Here is a 17710-nt window from a genome sequence, read left to right as displayed (position 1 = left end):
AACAGAATTGCCTTAAACGACTTCAGTGATCTTTCTGTCCCTCTAAAAAGAAGAATCCAGTTCACATTTTCTAGTGGACCACGGTCAGTAGAAATAATTGTAGTTTCACCATCCAGAACACTTTAACACTTAAAAATCTATGACTGACTGCAAAGCACAGCATAACCTTCAGCAGTAAACCTCTTTCAAAAAGAACTCATGTGCTCAGACTGCCAAGTGAATTTAAATACCTTACTAACAGTGGGGAGAAGCAGAAATTTCCGTACTGGTGTGAGCAGGCATTAGCTTCATAAGTACCCTCCAGTCCAGCTCTTACACCACCTCTGCCAGAAGGCTCTCTCTGGGGCTCTCAGAAGCCCTTTGTTAAAATACCACCACCAAATTGAAGGTAGGATTGATTTTCCCATTTCTGATGGAGTTCACCCCTCTCTGGATACTGCTTAATCATCCCTGCTAGAAATAACTTCTCCCTGAGGCTTATGGAAAGACTTCTGAAGAGAAAATCTTTCGCTTTCAGAATGTATCAGGCTGCCCAAAATGGCAGGTATTTTCAAAGGAGATGTTCCCATAGGAGGATAACCTCCCCACAAGGTCTTTACTCTTCTGCTTTCCCAGCTCCAGCAGCTGAGCAGTACGCTGACATATTAGCATGCACAGCATCCCTTTATGAAAAAGCATAAACACTTCCAGCAAGGGCATTCTGTGCAAGTTTGCCTGCTAAGTGGCTTTGCCTTCTCCTCAAGATTAAAATAAAGCAGTTCTCAGCAAAATAGATTCCCTGTTATTCTTTCTCTGTGAACAGTAGGTAGGACCAGAACATTTTCAGACCCTCTCTCCTATTTCCAATGGGTTTGCATCCAGTCCCTCAGCATACTTACAGAGGAAAGGTCTTCTAGAGGCTGATCGTCCTATGCCTGCACTTCATAGAAGCAGTGGCAGCAGAACCATCTCCCATGACTTTAAGTGGGCTTTGTACGCTACAGGCAAAAGTCCTGGGAGCAGATATACTCCATTATCTCAAAATTGTTACAGAAGATATAGGTGATCTGATGGTTATACATGATACCATAGACCAAAGCTTCTGCAGAGAAGACATTCTCTATTTTTTAAAGAGAAAAAACTGACCTATAGATATAATTAACACACATTCCTAATAATCTTATTTTTATTATTCGGTATTCACAGCCACAGGTCAGATAACCACATTCTTTTGCTTTGAATTAACAACATAAAAATGGCAGAACAACATATATATGTACCTTACATACATATGTACACACAACTATGTATAGACATCCTGCCATGCCTCCAGTCCACGTCTGCTTCAAAGAACAAATAGTGACATTCTGAATGTACAGTAACAACAGAGTCTGGTTTCATTCAATGATAGAACACATTTGACCTACTAAATCCCAGCAGAAATAGCCATTTATTTGCCATAAAGTCACCAAGAAAGAAGTAGAGAAGAGGGTTTGGTCCTCCTGCCTTACTGTCCCAGAGCAGACCAGAAAACACTGAGACATTGCAGGTGTCTGCTCCACTACTCATAGGTGCTTATCCTTGATTATGCTAAACAGAAAATAGGGATGAGAATAGAAAGGAAAAGAAAAGCAGCTTAATGAAACCTACTCTTTAAAATACCAACTGATATCTCCTTTTAAACGTAATAAATATAGACAATACAACCTCTGGCACTCCCCCCAAGCCTTCAGATCTATAGTTAGCTCAGCAAGAGAACAGGAGTAGAAGAGGAACTGAAAGTGACGATATATATTTTAAGAGAACTAATAAATCATTCATCAGCCTTTAATTACCACACTCTATAATCACAGAATCAAGCAATAAGCATTTCATATCCAAATTAACACTTCTACCTGGCCATTGACTAAAATTGAGAAGCACTCAAATACTTCTGTTTTGTTTTAATTATAAGCAGCTCAATTTCAATCTATCCTTTTATTATATCATTTGCATCTCATCCTGAAAAAATACATATGCATTTCATCATCTTTAATTGTGTGATTAAACCAATGACACTGCTATCAGGAAAATGTTTCTTTTATTTTTGAGTAACATTACTCAGGTAACAGAAGGGATTCATTTTCATAGAACTTAATCACATTTCACTGTACTTTAAGAATGCCCTTCAGTATTCAAATTTAAGGAAAAAAAAAAGCAGAAAAAAAACACTATCTTTACTGATCTCTCCTTCTTTTGATTATGTGTTCTTCTAAATGTGTTATTTCTTCTACTATTCAAAAACTAGCTGGGACTTCGCAGCATTTATTCTGCTACCACCCCTAGAATAAACTATCAGCTAACAAACCTGCACATCCAAGATAAATATACCTACAGATCACTTGGGTGTCATAATCTACACATACAGTTTTTATTGTGGGCAATATTACATAAAGAATTGAGTAATTAACATACAATTTTGTGACATTTTACTAATAAAAACCTAATTCAGAGATAATGGAGAAATGTTTTAAACAAACAACAGTGTTTCATTAAAGCCCCTACTGCTTCTCAAGAACAAACCCCAACCTGAGCAATTTTTCCTACAAACGTGTAACTCTGATACCTTAGAGGTTATTTTTCATTTACTATTGTCATGCTCTGTTGCTGTAAATAAATGTTTATGTAAAAGGTCATTCAATTTTAAGTTTTTATAAAAAGACCAGGGTTTTACTCTAGGAGGAGGAGGTATATGTGCAAAACTGCCTTTTATTATGTTAATTTAACCTCCTAGAAATTGGAAATATTTACTGGCATAGAACTTGAATGTACATTTTTGATTGCTTGCTGTGTGCAGCATGGCATACAGCCTCAATTAAGATACAATCTTGATAGTCTGTTTAAATATAAATATAAACAACTTATGATATCCTGTCTATACAATCACAATGAAACCCACTACAACTTCTGCATTTATTTAGTGAAAGTACACAAGAACTCTTTATTACAAAGTCTAACAAGAGTTAAAAATTTAAGCTCATTTGTAAACAGACATCTCCTTTAACAGGAAATTTTTTCCCAGGATCTTTGTTATGAATACCAGCTGCACCTCAGAATTAATCTGCGTTACAGTGCCCTCACACATTATCTTGCCTAACTTTGTTTTAAAGAAAGTTAAAGAAGTCATCCAAAACTGTCAGCCTTTGATATCAATGAACATCATTCCTCTTGGTTTCAGTTGTGTTGATGATACAATTGGCTGGAAACTCTTCAAAACCTATGGAGCTGTGAAACCACTTTAAGTTTTACAAGTCTGTTCTCAGAGAGACCACTGATGTAGGTCAGCACACAGCTGAGGCATCCACTGACAAAAAGAAATTAAGAAACTTGGTCCTCATCTCTAAGCATCGTATCTTTTATTCATCTGAGTCTTACCATATGCCTAGAAAAGTGTTTCCCTCTGAACATGTCTAAACATGCCAGTTAAAAAGAGAAGAACCCCACAGAGAATGACATTTTTCACAAAAGCCTAATATTAACAAATTCCTTGAAGTCACATACAGAAGCAAGCACAGAAACACCATAAATTCTATAGTTTATTTTATAGAAAACAATAATAAAGTTAAATCAGGAACCATACATTTAATTGTATCAAAACATTCTGTTCCCAGGTTCTATTTATCATTGCCAAATTTCAATTAAAATACGGCTTTGAGAGTTAAACTGGTAAGTGACCTGGGAGAGTACTTCAAGTTCACTACTTAGATCTTTCTGATTAAAAGATGGAGAAGCTCCAGGACAGGGCTCTAACATGTAGCTGTGCAACACTTGTCCACTGATAAAACTTTTTTTGCATCTCCAAGTGTGTTAGTACTAAGGACATACTTGTACTTTAGACTTCACACAGTGAACCCTGAGTATGTAATTCCAGATCCAGATACAACAAAGTTCCAATTTGCAGAGGTGTCTTTTCTCAGCTTTTTTTTTTTTTTCAAGTTGGCAAGGGACCAATCCCATTGAAGAATCATATCAAACAGATGTCAGGTCCTCATATTTTATGAAGGGCAGAGAGCTAACGTTACTTCTTCCTATTGAAATCTCATCCATATTATCTTTAGAATATAGGTTTTTTTCATGAAATTTATCAAAAAATAATACAAAGAAGTTTATCAATCCATGCAAGTTTTCTATCCTGACATGTTAATCAGTTCTACTTTCAATTATACATCAAGGTTTTCCCTAAACTTGACAGAAATACAACTATCATGCGAAAAGTTAAGGCAATGGAAAGAAAAAAAAAAAGGTCAAGCAACATCATTCACATCTAGGTATAAATTGGGAAGGTGCTGGAATAGAAATGAAGTTTCATGTCTCCTGTTGGTTCCCGTGCTTTAGTCCTGACTACCGACTTAATAGAACTTTATTAGCTGGATCTCATGCATTAGGATCTTAACGTCAGGTAATTTCCCGGTCCTGATGGGAAGAGTTAACCATATTTGTAAGTACTGGATGGGTTTTAAGGTCCCTTCCAACTTAAGCCATTCAGTGATTCTATGACAGAATTTACTGAGCTTCCCAGGCTTTGATTTAGGAAGACCCCGAGTTACCAAAGACATGAAATAAAAGCAACTCTAGTTGCATCATAAAACCCATGGATAAAGTCTTGATCCTTGATAATGGCTAAGTATACACTGACTTTCAACCACCTTCATTTACTTATGATTTTCTGGGTAGTTCTATTTCCAAGTAACCTACTGAAAAGTGAGCTTATGAAAAGAGTCATTGTACAAATGTCTGGAATACTCAACTGCTCCTGCAATTAATTTGTGGCATACAGTTACTAGATATCCATCCCTCTATGAAAAGTTAATTAACTGAATGTATTAATAGTTGAAGAACGGTGCTGAGAGATTAAACATTGAGAATACGGTGCATATATTAAAGTTACATAATGCTAACACTTTTTGTACAGTTTCTGTAGATGAATATAACAAACATTATGCCTTATGAAGAGGATGGATGCAAAGTTGAAGATCAGACCTGCTAGCAGTGCTGCAGGTCTTTTCCTAATACAAATTCATAGTTCTGGCTTGCAGTTCTCTGTGTTTGTTACATTGAGATACATAAGAAGTTTTACTGGTTAGATGTACTCTCAGTTTAGCTTAACTCAAAGTGCACCTGTAAACCAATGGTCCTTAGACCGCTATTAGATTCCTGTGTTGTTTCTCAGATCACAGCTACCTATATTTTTCAAAGAAACCACCTCAATGCTGTGCTTGACCTTGGTTCTCCAGCTACTGTCATACATCCCCCACTTCATGCGTAAAAGCATTGTCTTCCTTTTCCTTGGTACGTGTTTTACTATAACATTTTTTAAATTGGCAAGTTCTTGTCTTATGATTGCATGCTTTAAAATACAAGAAGTTAAAGCACTTACTCTCAGCTGTCAAAAGGTTATTTCCACAATTGTTACAGCAAGTGTCCTTCTTTGTCAGAACAAACCCACTTGCACAGATTACGCTGGAACCAAGTCCTGCAGGTTTTGCCAGTTGGTAAGACAAAAACAAAAAACAAACCACCCAACCAACCCCAAACCTAAAATAAAGCATCCTGCCAAGATGCAGGGCATGAAAACTTCTTTTCAGCCCAACACAGAGAGTAGTTACTTGTACGAGACACTAGAAAATACTATAGAATTATTAAGAAGTAAGGTATACATTGGTTCTATGATTCACGCGCAGATCAAAAGGATGTCAAAGAGATAGTTACAGCTTTGAGTCACTTAAAATTTCAGTGGTAGCTAACTTGTGCTAAATCAAGATGAAAGGACTTTGCCTATTGTATTGTCAGTGAATATAAAGATGTTATAATTATGAAATAAACAAGAGAGTTTGGCAAAGCAGATTATAATAACAAAAAGAGAATAGATAGAAAGCTTACCCACGTTCTGAGCTCGTTGCAAAACTCCAAAGGAGGGATCTCCAGAGGAGATCCTTTCCCACTGGTAGTCAGCTCTTAAATGGGTCTAGGAGAGGTGCAGCCAGGCTCCACCCCTTCCAGCAGCACAGGTGAATTGCCTTCACCTGTGACCCAAGGTTGCTCACCTCAGGTGATCAATCAGAGGTTCAGGCCATGATTCAGCAGTTCCCATACACCTATTGCACATTCCTACTACCTGATCCATGTCATGTGAATGTCTAAGCTGTCTTGTTTTGGACAGCAATGGAAAAATCCAGCAAATTATCAGTACAAAATAAATTTAATTCTCCTGTGATTTTTTTTCCTCCTAACTTTTAATACAGATAAAACACAGTTACCTAAAATACCTGGGTCTGGATACTTCCCTACCTATTGTAAAGCATGGTTTCCAAATTACTGCATATAAAAAGCCTTCCAAGCTGTTCTTACTGTACGAGAGATGCAACATCATCCGTTGTTGATATTTAATTCTTACCTTAATTGTATGATTATTGCTATCATATAAGTATTTGCTTACTACTCAATATCAGGATACCATCTCTGTGCATCTTTGTGTTTCATGCTAAATTTGGTAACATGAATTCCATAAGGATGAGATATTTTTTAAACATACTTCACATTTCTTCACAGTATCTTGGGTTTCAGCTGCCACAGTTGCGGTGTTATAGGTGAAAAGACAGTTCTTATAACAAATTCATTGTTACACTGGCTCACTATTGCCCTCTGAAAGCTGTAGGTTTCATATTTCTCTCACCTATTAAAAAATTAATGAGGTCTTTCCTGTACTGCTCCATATTGTCAGTCATTTTTCATTTCAGCGACCCTTTAAATAGCTTTTCTTTCAATGATGTTGCTCTAAAGGCTTTAACTTGGCATTCTGAAATAAAAGCATACATTCACCTAATATTAAAAAAAAAAAAAATCTTTTCCTAATATTAAAAACTATTTGGTTGGAAGATAATCTAAGTTAACATTTTATCACACACATTTTTCCAATCAATGTTTTTCTCTGCTCATTGTTGGGAGCAACACTGTTCACTTTATAACATTAATTATTTGGTGTACGTGTTGTTTTCCATTCTTGCATAACATTTTTAACAACTCAATACTTGCAACAGAAAAAAAAATAGGCTAACAGTTCTAAGACAGCACCTGTTCCTTCACTAAAGACATAAAAATTATGCTTTGAATTCTGAACTTTTGATACCTGCTACTTCACACTAACCAGTAGCTCTCTCGCATAATCAAGTTTTTCAAAGTTTGCTTTTGAAGTATATTCTTTTTTTAAGCATACACCGTAATAATTCCTACATTATCCATTCTTGCTACATTACCTACAAAATAAAAACCTTCAAGCCCTAAAGGAAAAATCCAAATTCCTGTGTGTATAAAACAAAATATTTGTGGAAGTTCTAGCATTAGGCAGCAGAAATGATCATCTAAGAAGAACATATATCCAAACAGAGAAAATTGCTTGAGTTACTTACAGCTGATCTTCCCTCCCCCCCCCCCCATCTAAATTAATCAACATCAAGAACAACGAAGACGACAAAAGAATAAGAAGTTCGTTAGAAAACTGGTGGTTTGGGGAAGCATTCACATTTTGTTCTTTGAAGAAAAAAACAAACACTAGGAAGACATAGAATAGGTTAAATACAGAATTATGGACATAAACACCAGATTTTTTTTTTTTTTTTTTTTTTGCCCTAATGAACTTTTTGATTTCAGATTACTTCTTCCTTCAATTGCACTTCTACAAGGGGAATAGGGGAAATCCAAGGCTAAGCCTATTCTAGTTGCTGCCTGCCAGGGACGTAAGCTTTAGGAAGTTCCAGTAACTACTGCGTGGTTCACAAAGCAGTTCTACCAGCAGCCACATGGTGGACTGCTTCCCACCTGTGTAGCTGCATCACCGTCCTCAGAGAGGGACTTAACTTTATGCCTTGAAACACGTTGACACATCTCAGCTATCAGAGCAAATCACTGTTTGTAACAATACATTACCAGCAGTTGTGCAGTCAGGAGGCTGTTGGCATCCCTGACAGATGAGAAGCTCATGACACCACGCACAGTAATTAAAGATTTTGCTGCATTGTCCTGATAAGATGAATGCATCTCATGTCAATTGCTTTATGATATAGGCTTTAACCACTTCAACATTTAGGCTTCCCATTTTCTTGCTAAAATTATGTATGTTAGTAAATAACACTGCACCTATTTTTCTACAAAGAAAATATTTTGACTGTTGGCAAATGACCTCGTATGTCAATGTTCCTCCCCTTCCCCTGAAAATAAAACACAGAGGATAGAGTCACAGCAGCATACCTGGCCCAGCATCAAAATATTGTTCTGCTGGATATTACTCTTTATTTTACCTTGAACTCTCAACTGATTAGATATAAATAAACTGTGGAAAAAAACTATAGAACTGTTACAAAACAGCAATATTCTATAGACCTGACTTACAAGAAGTGAAGAATCATGACATTTGTGTAACTAAATTTTCGTTAGTGTTGTTTGTTGTGTAGCAACATACTATGGAATCTCAATCGCTCATTTTATTAAAAAGACAACGAGAACCACAGGGTTTTGAAGGGCTAGACACTTCTGTGCTTTGTATATAATTATCCACAGAATTATAGGTCACATTTTACTTGTAAATAATTATTATGTACAGAAAAATGTACCCGAAGAAATGGAAAGCAGACTCCTTAGCCTTAGGTATCTGGTAGGAGAATAAGCACTTGTCTGCTACCCTTCATGCTGAAACTGAGCATTTACTGAAGCTTTCAAATCTTTCAGCAACTTCAACAAGAGTTTTAAAGCCATTTGAATTCCATTGCGTTGACGTTCTGATGAATTATAACTAAATAATATATTTTATATTTAATTCAGTTCAGACAGCATTTCATCAAATAACCACCTAGAAATTTGGAATTGCACTTCTTGGATTCCTCTGTAGTCACTTGTAAGTGATACAACTTTTTTTATAAAGTGTTTCATCTCATTCCAACAATCTCAAAATAAAATAAATAAATAAATAAACTGAGTCATCACTGTTAATGAAAACTTATGGATCTAATTAATTAGTCAACCTGAAGATGTGTGAGATGAACTCTACCTCTAATGACCTGCAAAGCAGAGTTTTACTTTTAAATCTGACTCCTTTTCTCACTCCTTTCTCATGATATGAAAATCAGACAATTTTCTCAGCAACCTGTGAAATTTTGCTAACAATACATTTTTTTTGCTCACAGCCTGACCCTGTTAATATTGTGCCCCCTCATTCCCTTCAGTAAGGGCACATAGTGGTAATTGGGAAGGTTGTTCTACAGCCAGGCAGTGAATTACCTATGAAGATACAAAGACATTTTCCCCACATCAGAAATGACTTGAGTGGGGAAAAAGTGAACATTCCCTTTCCTTCACAACTATGAGTCTTGCCCTCAACACTGCTCTAATATTTTACCTTGATTGGTGGCATTAAAAAAGGAGAAAGAGTTGATACTTCTTTTAAGAGAACCACTAAAAAGGTACTGGCTAAAATCTAAAGCAAAGGCAAATTAATAGTGGTACATAGAACCTCCAAAGAGTTAAGAGTGCACATCAACATCCATATCAAAAGGTTAGATAAATATTAACATTTTAATGAAAGAAGTAAATACTATACAAGTTAAAAATACCTTCATATTACACAAACTGCCTTTCCACATATTACCTGAGCAGGGCTAGATCTTTATAGCAATTGCTTCATTTGCTTAAACAGAGTCATTTAAACTGATATGGGCAAGGACCAGATCCACAGCTGCTGCAACAACCCAGCTGAACTGAGCACAGCTGTGCCAGCTTGTCTGCTGGGGAACTGATCCTCACACCTACAGAACTGTTTACGCTAGTCAACCTTAGAACTTATTAGTTTCATTCTAAAATATCACTTGGATTAGCTTGGATTTCCAAAGGCCTTGAAATGGTATTGCTATAGCTTTCCCTTAGGAAAATAAAGCACAGTGTTTTATTTATTAAAACAGTTTCAATTCTAACATTGACAATGACCTTGAAAAAGAAAAAAATCTTGATTTTTTTTTCCGCTTGTTTCTATAGCCCAGAAATTATTTCAGCAGCACTTGAATGAAAACAGTGATTTCCTACAGTAACTGCATATACAGTCTATTGTAAATGCAATTTCATATTGCAAATACTGGCTTATAAACATCACCGTTGCAGGACATATTTACAGGAATGAAACGTGAAATAGACAATGTTACAACAATTAAAAAAATGTTAAGTTCACCAAGCAGCATTCTAGCTTACATAAAAACTTACGTTCAGCCTATGGGTGGAGGGCTCTGCAGGAAAATTATACATACATACATATATATATATATCCATGTTTTAATCTACAAGAATATAAACAAACAAAAAGGCAATAAGAAAAACAGAATAAACCAAATTAATGAGAAAGAACTTATCTTGGAAACCAGCTGCATAGAAGATGGGAGACTTAAGCTAGAGAAGACCTGCCTACAGCTTCCCCTGCTCACACTGCTGGTAAATGGCTGCCACCAACACCTGGGCCTTCAATCAGCTCCACATGGCAGTTCTTATGTTTTTATCTGCATAATTGTCCTAGATATAAAAATAAACATGAATAATTTTAAAATATAAGGAAAATGCAGGAAAGCAATGCTACTATCATTTGGATTTAGAAGACACAAAGTGCAAAAACTGAGCATGACAGCACACTGTTACAACGACGTAAGTTTGTTAATGGCTGTCCTAGCACAATCCCCATCTGTATTTGTGATGTCTGACAAAGCTTGAAATTTTAGCACTAAGCAGGTCACATAAAAATGAAATCCAAAATTCTAAATATCACTTAAGTGTTTGCCCTATTGCTCCTACAGGAGGCTTCCAACTCGAAGTCAGGACAGAGCACGCAGGAGTGTTTTGACTGCGTGCTGCCATTAAGCACAGGTATCTCCTTAGAACAGCAGCGGTCAGGAAGCACATGGTGTGTTCTGCTGGAAGATAAAGTCACCTGTAGATCCTCAACAGAGTAAAGGAATGGGTGAATCAAACACAATGGGTTCTAGATGGTGGAAGCCAGCACCTGACAAGCTAACGCATGCATTATATTCTCGTTGTAAACTTTTCTGTGCTCTCTAAACAGTATTTGAAGGAAAGCTTCAGTTTAGCACTGCACACACTAAAAAAATCCCACTGAAATCTACAAGAATTTTGGCTAATTAAACTTCACAAGTTGCAATGCTGTCATTTCAGATAAAAGCAGCAAGACAGGGAGAGGAATTAAATGTGTCCAAGGTCACCTAAGAAGTCAGCAGGGTATTTGGCTTCCAAAGCGCAAAGCAGCAAAATTTATCCCAGTACCATGCATTTAGGTTTAAGAATTCTTATGACCTATTGGCATTAACTGCATTCTTAAGTGTTTGGCTGAATAGGGATGGATTTAAGCACATTTTAAGTATATCTCTGCATTTAGGCTGTTATTTTAACTCTGCATCTTTTAGTTCAATCAAAGGCAAATTTATGTACTAGGAAAATGGTGAACTGAGTTTTTCTGGATATATTTCTTTTTTCTAAATTTAGAAATGTATTTTACTGTTTCTTATCTCTGGAAATATTTTTTTTACATATTCACTCATCTTCCCTATGAGTAAATAATAAGTAACAAAACTCTATTCAGCACTAAATGATTTATCTCTAGACGAATTCTTAGAAGAAAAAAAGAACTTTGAGATTCTTCTGTTTAATTAGATTTTACCTTATCTAATTTTAGTAGAAATCTAAAATATGAATCAATTTTATTCCTTAAGTCAATACAAAAGTACAGTGCAACTCATTAGTCCATAGGAATATGAACTGCTGGTTAATATACCAAACCACCAGGTGTAATTCCAAGGTTTGAGTCCCAAACAAACATTTCCTTTCAAATGCTGAGCAAAAAGGCCAATGAGTCACAAAATCACTCATTGCTGAAGTGCAGCTGAATGATATCCACACTAGATTGACAAGACTGCATTCCTTCCTCTGTGGGAGAGATGTCTTGACGTAGGTTTGCTACATTTATACTAAAAGTGCAATGAAAGCTTTGGGAGGTTGTAGACGCACAGCAAATACTTCACCTCACCAGAAGCACTGAATGACAGCACAGGGAATGAACACATATGGTGTTTGTATTCCAGTGCAGATAAATCCAGCTGTTGCGGGGAAAGCTCCCTGAAAAAGATCTCATCAATGATCTCCACTGGATTTACCAAGCTTTTGTAATCCCTGCAAGCTCTTTGATTTTGACCTTTATTCTTTCTGATGGCTCTCATTACTTTCCTAGTGGATGCTGTTGCTTGTTTGTTTGTTTTAAAAAATAGATGATTATCCCATTGTTCCTTACTGATGTCAGACAAGAAATCCTACTGTCTAGGAAAGGATCTTTCATTCCTGACTTTGCGGGTTGAATTTCGTGGTGATGTTTAGTGTCTGTCTCAGTGGATTAGAAAGTCTGAGGAAGTTGTCAGTAACTGGGCTTCCTGTTTGAAACATCACATCTGGGGACTTTAAATTCAAGAGACAAACATCATCTCTCAGTTTCTGGGCGTCAGCTATCTTACATCTTTATTCCATTTTTAATAGATAATGGATTCAAAGAAGTGCCACTTCCAATTTTCAACACAGATCTAGAAACACCACTCATATTTCTTTAATGGGCGTTGCATCTCAGATGGACTCTTTGAAAGTAGTGCAACTTCATTTTGAAGATTCTCATCTTTATTTCCCTGAAAGTTCTTCTCTTTCTACTCATTTTTTGAAAGGGAAAGAGGCGATAGATAGAATCCTACTGTGAGCTAAAAGGGGCATAATGAGGGTGATGTTTAATTGAAATCATCAAGTGTGTTTTGTAAAAACACTAGTTGACAATGACATGTCCTGTTTTCTTTACCATGGTTGTAAATTAATGATTAAAAAAAAGTGAAGCAACAATTTTTTTTTTATGACTACTGAAGGAGCAATAGCCATTCTTTGATATATTTCTGAGACACAATGAACTAGAAATCAAATTCAAATCATATATTAGACAAAATATTTCTGTTTAATCACACAAGCAAGACTTGTAAATAACAGAGTTCAAAGCTCTGGAGCAGATGGGCTTTCAGTTTTAATTCTTCATCTGATCTGCTGTATGCCAGTAAATCTCTGAGTTTCATTTGCTTTATTCAAATCCCTGGGCTATTCAGGACACTTTGTGTCAAAGCATTCTGCTGTGGAACTTCAGCTGTTTCATATAGACTCATAAGCTAAAACAGAACATATGTATATTTTGCACACACAAAGCAGAAGAATATTAAAAATGAACTTATGACAAACAAAATTCTGCCTTGGTGAGTTGTATAAATACCCTGCACAAGCAAAGAGGAAGGATGTAGGCACTTCAATAGTAGGGCCAATTTCAAGTAGTGTTTACTGCAAGTTCAAAAGGAAAAGACAGCAGTAAGTTAGGAGTTAAAGACTTAAAACTTTTTCGCTACTATAAAAACCTTTATCTATGCCAATTTTAATTTGACTTAATTCATGTATTCTACCAAAATAGGATTCAACTGCTTTAACAACAGTGCTAGTAATCACTTGCATTAACATTAGGGCTCAAAGCATCACATGTAGTAGCAGTGCCAAGTTAGTTTTGGCTGACTGTTTAGATTTAATAACATCATTTTCAATGGATTTAGCTCCACACTATCTTGTAACATGAAAGACACCATAGAGTCTTTTTGAGAACTTTCCGGAGTCTTAAATCTGGCTGGAAAAGAAAGAGATCTTGACCTCTTCTTTTTCCAAATGGAACTACAAAATCCTGCAGTGAGATGCACATCAGGTTATATTGAGCTACATTGAATCCAAATGCATCTTTCCTTTCTCATTTGACCAATTCAGTGAATAACAAAATCACATCACTCACAGCTAATAGAAACATTCCTATATATCTGTATATATTCCTATGTATAGCTTGAAATTTTCAAAGATTTTTTTTTTAAGTATGGTGCCTGAAACCCATTGATAAATGTATTACTCTTAGTGGTGTTTGGGTAACAAAGAGAATAAGAATTGCAACAGATGTGTCTTCCAAAAACCACTTGTTCTTAGAAATAATATTCCTGTTGGTAAAAACAAATTACATTTGTCTTTAAAAGACATTTTCTTTTATGTATTTTTTTTTTCTCTTAAAACCCAGTTATTTTGTTACCACAATTCATCTTAGAACAGCGTATTTGTTTGATTAAATCCAAATATTTTTAGCATTTACTATGGAACGACACGATAACTGTGATAACAGCCCTTGAAAAGAAAAGAGAAAATCTGGGTTATGTGTGAGCACTGATGGACAGGAAGCTCAGCCATGGAGGAAAAATAGTTTTGTCCTACTTTCCGAGCAGATGAGAATTAGAGAGAGAATGAGCCACTTCCAATTTTAGGTCAATATTTTCACCAAGGGAGAACTCCGAAATACGTATTATCCTTTGGCATGCAGCACTCATGTCCACGGAGGCAGAACATGCTGTGTGACCTCTGACACGTTACTATAACCCTTGGCACTCTGCTAAAATAAAAACCGTTGCCATTGTTTAGATACCAATTAAAATAAATCAAGAGGGGGAAACATGGGATGCAAGGTCGTGTACCATTGGCTCTGAAACTACTTCAGCTCGTATATGGCACAGAGGTACATGAACTATTCACTTCTCACTCCATCTGTCCGTCTGTCTCCCTAGCCACCTATTTACGGACACACACATACAGTGAATGTACACAGCATTCGTATGTCCCTACGAAATGAAGGGGAAATGAAATACTGGAGTTACGCTGAGCATTTATTTATTTACTGCTGCAAGCTTACAGTTTTCATCAAGAAGATAGTTTAAATGTGTGTGTTTACACTCACAAGGTCATTGTTAATTAATAATTAATGCCCTAGCAACAGGGCAAGGGATCTCAGAGGTTTTTCAGTACACGACTTCCATATCCTTTAATGAAAATACCTCACACTGTTTTTGCAAACTTTGAGGACCTCAGCACACTTGTCGCTTAAGCAAAACCCTGACACTTCATGACATGAATAAAAACATAGAAAATTATGTTAGCAAAGAACAGAAGGTGGAAACTTTGCATGTTTGGAAATAGTTCTAGCCACTAAGAAAGCGTCTGCATGCTCATGATTTTGCTCATGATTTGAAAAGTCATGACTTAAAATCCCCTTGGGAAGCCACCAGGTTTTCTTGTTCTCCACCTTCCTGTGCATGCTAACAACCTTGAATCAAACTAAGATGAATTACACTGGAGGCACCAAGAAACAAAGCAAGAAGTCCACCGCAGATCTCTTTAAAATAACTTGTGGCCGTTTAATGCTGATCATAAGGACTATGTGTACGTGGTGCCCTGAGGGACTTTGATAAACAACAATTCTGCTTTCCTTGTGTTTAGGGAAATCATTGCAGTGTTATAAGTCAGGCACTTATCCAAAGTGACCGCCACCTTGGAAGTTATTCCAGCCTTAGCTATGAATGTCATTGCTTTGCTGGGTTAAATCAAATCCTTCTCATGCTGATTCAAAGCCAAAAGTACCATGTTTTTTTGTGAGGATACGAAGAATATTTTATTTTTAAAAACTGGGTAAAGCTTGCAATAGATGCATGAGCTGTAACAGAGGATGCCAACTCATCTCTGACAAAATATATGCATTTTGACCTCCCTTGGAGCAACACCATAGGGAGGAACAGAAAACGGGTTGGTGATGGCGTTAAGAAGGGAAGAAGGAAAGTGAACAGTATTTAAGATCCAGTAGGTGCATGTGATACAAGGATTCTTTCCTTCCCAGGAACGCTGGTAGTGATTCGTAAGGAACAGGCACAGAGGAGTTCGTATGGTCTTTGAACAGAGCTAAGGCAGCTGACCACGTCCACGGCAGTTCGCAGCGTCTGCCACTTCTGCAGAGGGCTGGGAGCGGCGGAAAGGTGCGCTGAGCTACAGCAACCTGCGGCCGGCAGGTGAGCGGCAGCTCTCTGTACCTGCTGCACCCAACTTTCCCTTCCCTCCCCCGCACAAGTGCCGGCACCCGCCGAGCTCTCCCCGTTCGCTCCCACCCGAGGAGCGGCCGACGGCTACGGGGCGAAGTGCCGACAACTCCGCGCGGCTCCCGCTGACACGCGTGGCCGGGAGGAGGGGGTGGGTCGGGGGCGTCCCTCCCGCCGCGACCGCGGACCGGGACGAGCGGGGCTGGGGGTCCGGGCGCAGCCGCCGGCGGAGCGGAACCCGGGGCCGCTCCGTGGGCATCCGCCGGTAAAAGGCGTGGGAATGCGGGGAGCGCCGCTCACGGAGCCCATTTCCCACGAGTCTGGTCCCAAACGCACGCGACCCGGGCTTCGCTGGGATCGCACAGCAGCTCAGTTCCCGCCTGGCTGCGTACCCCGCACCCGCCCCGTCCCTGGGGGTACCCCGGCTCTACAGGCGCACACGCCGAGTGCTGCATCCTCTCCGTTCCCGCTACCCTTCATTCATATGTGTGCCGCGATTAAATATTTGATCAAAGGTTGAACGCTAGCTCAAGTCGGTTGTATTTTTAATGTACGACCCTTAAAATAGAGCGGTTTGTAAACGGAGAGTGTCCAAAGATTCCCAGCCCTGCCTCCCCCCCCCCCTCCTCCCGGCCGTGCCGCCCCCCCAAATAATAATAACGCTGCAGATTGTAGAAGGATTTGAGGCTGCAGCCAGAGAGAAAGGGATTAGGGCGAGAGCGCTGGAAGTTAAATTGTGCTGCATATAAAAAATGGGCGGATTGGTCTCTAGATGAGAGCTTGGTACCACCTTCCTTTCTAAAATAAAATCTCTCTGGCATGAAGTCACAGCCTATTTCACATCCGGTTTACCCTGGGACGTATTACTACTGTCTTGGTAAAGAGAAAGCTTTTGTTGTATAGCGACGGTCGGAATATCGGAATAGAAATTCGGGCTCCCAGCCCGGAGGAGCGGAGCGGCGGCGGCGGGCGATGGCCGAGGCGGAGTGAGCGGCGGGGCCGGAGCCGCGCAGCCTCCGCGCCGCGGGCGGGAGCGCAGCGGCGGCACAGCCGGGCAGCGGCGCCGCGGACCCGCGCCCGAGGGGCTCCGGTAAGGGCGGCTGCTGGCACTCACCGCGCGCACACACACACACACACACACACACACACACACACACATCGCCGCACCGCACACGCACACCCGCACCGCTCCGGGTGCTGCCGGCTGCGGGCACCGCGTCCCGGCGCGCAGGCGGCTGCTCAGCTCTGCTCTGCTCAGCTCAGCTCTGCTCTTCTCTCCCCGCAGGTACCGCCGGGTCGGGGTGGGTTTTTCCTACCCCCTCCAGCTGGAAAATCCGCAGCGATCGAGGGGCGTTTTCACATTTCTTTCGTTTATTTACCTTTTTAGCGTGGTCGCGTTTCCACTTGGAAAAGGTGGATGGGTTTGGGGGGGTTTGTTATTTATTTATTTTGCTCCCAGGGAGGCGGTGGGAGGGGTGGCTCGCTCAGGGCGAGGGGGAAATACAAAGTTGAAATGCCGGGAGGAAAACAAGTCCAGATTTGCACCTCGGATCCGTGCAAATCTCTCGCTGGGGGGTCAAAATGCATCAAAATGCTTTTTTTTTTTTTTTTTTTTTTTCCCCTTTCCTCCCCCCCCCCCCCTTTTTTTTTTTTCTTTTCTTTTCTTTCTTTTCTTTTCTTTTCTTTTTTTTTTT

The 17710-nt window shown here is 38.9% G+C and overlaps 1 protein-coding gene across 4 annotated transcripts in view; it reads left to right on the top strand.

The window, feature by feature from the left end:
• Positions 1-16742: 16742 nt before the first annotated feature.
• GABRA1 (gamma-aminobutyric acid type A receptor subunit alpha1) overlaps positions 16743-17710 on the top strand; it is a 39672-nt gene continuing 38704 nt past the window's right edge. The window contains exon 1 of one of the 4 annotated variants that reach the window (XM_031598039.2): positions 16743-16893. In XM_031598039.2, coding sequence (XP_031453899.2) covers positions 16836-16893 — 58 coding nt within the window. In that variant the 5' untranslated portion in view covers positions 16743-16835. The other 3 variants (XM_090150652.1, XM_090150653.1, XM_090150654.1) reach the window with 3 other exon arrangements.

The sequence above is a fragment of the Phasianus colchicus genome, chromosome 15, assembly GCF_987193195.1.
Source record: "Phasianus colchicus chromosome 15, bPhaCol1.hap1.1, whole genome shotgun sequence".
Taxonomy (NCBI): Eukaryota; Metazoa; Chordata; class Aves; order Galliformes; family Phasianidae; genus Phasianus; species Phasianus colchicus.
Note: the sequence above shows the minus strand (reverse complement) of the source record. Positions and strands in the feature narration are given on the sequence as shown.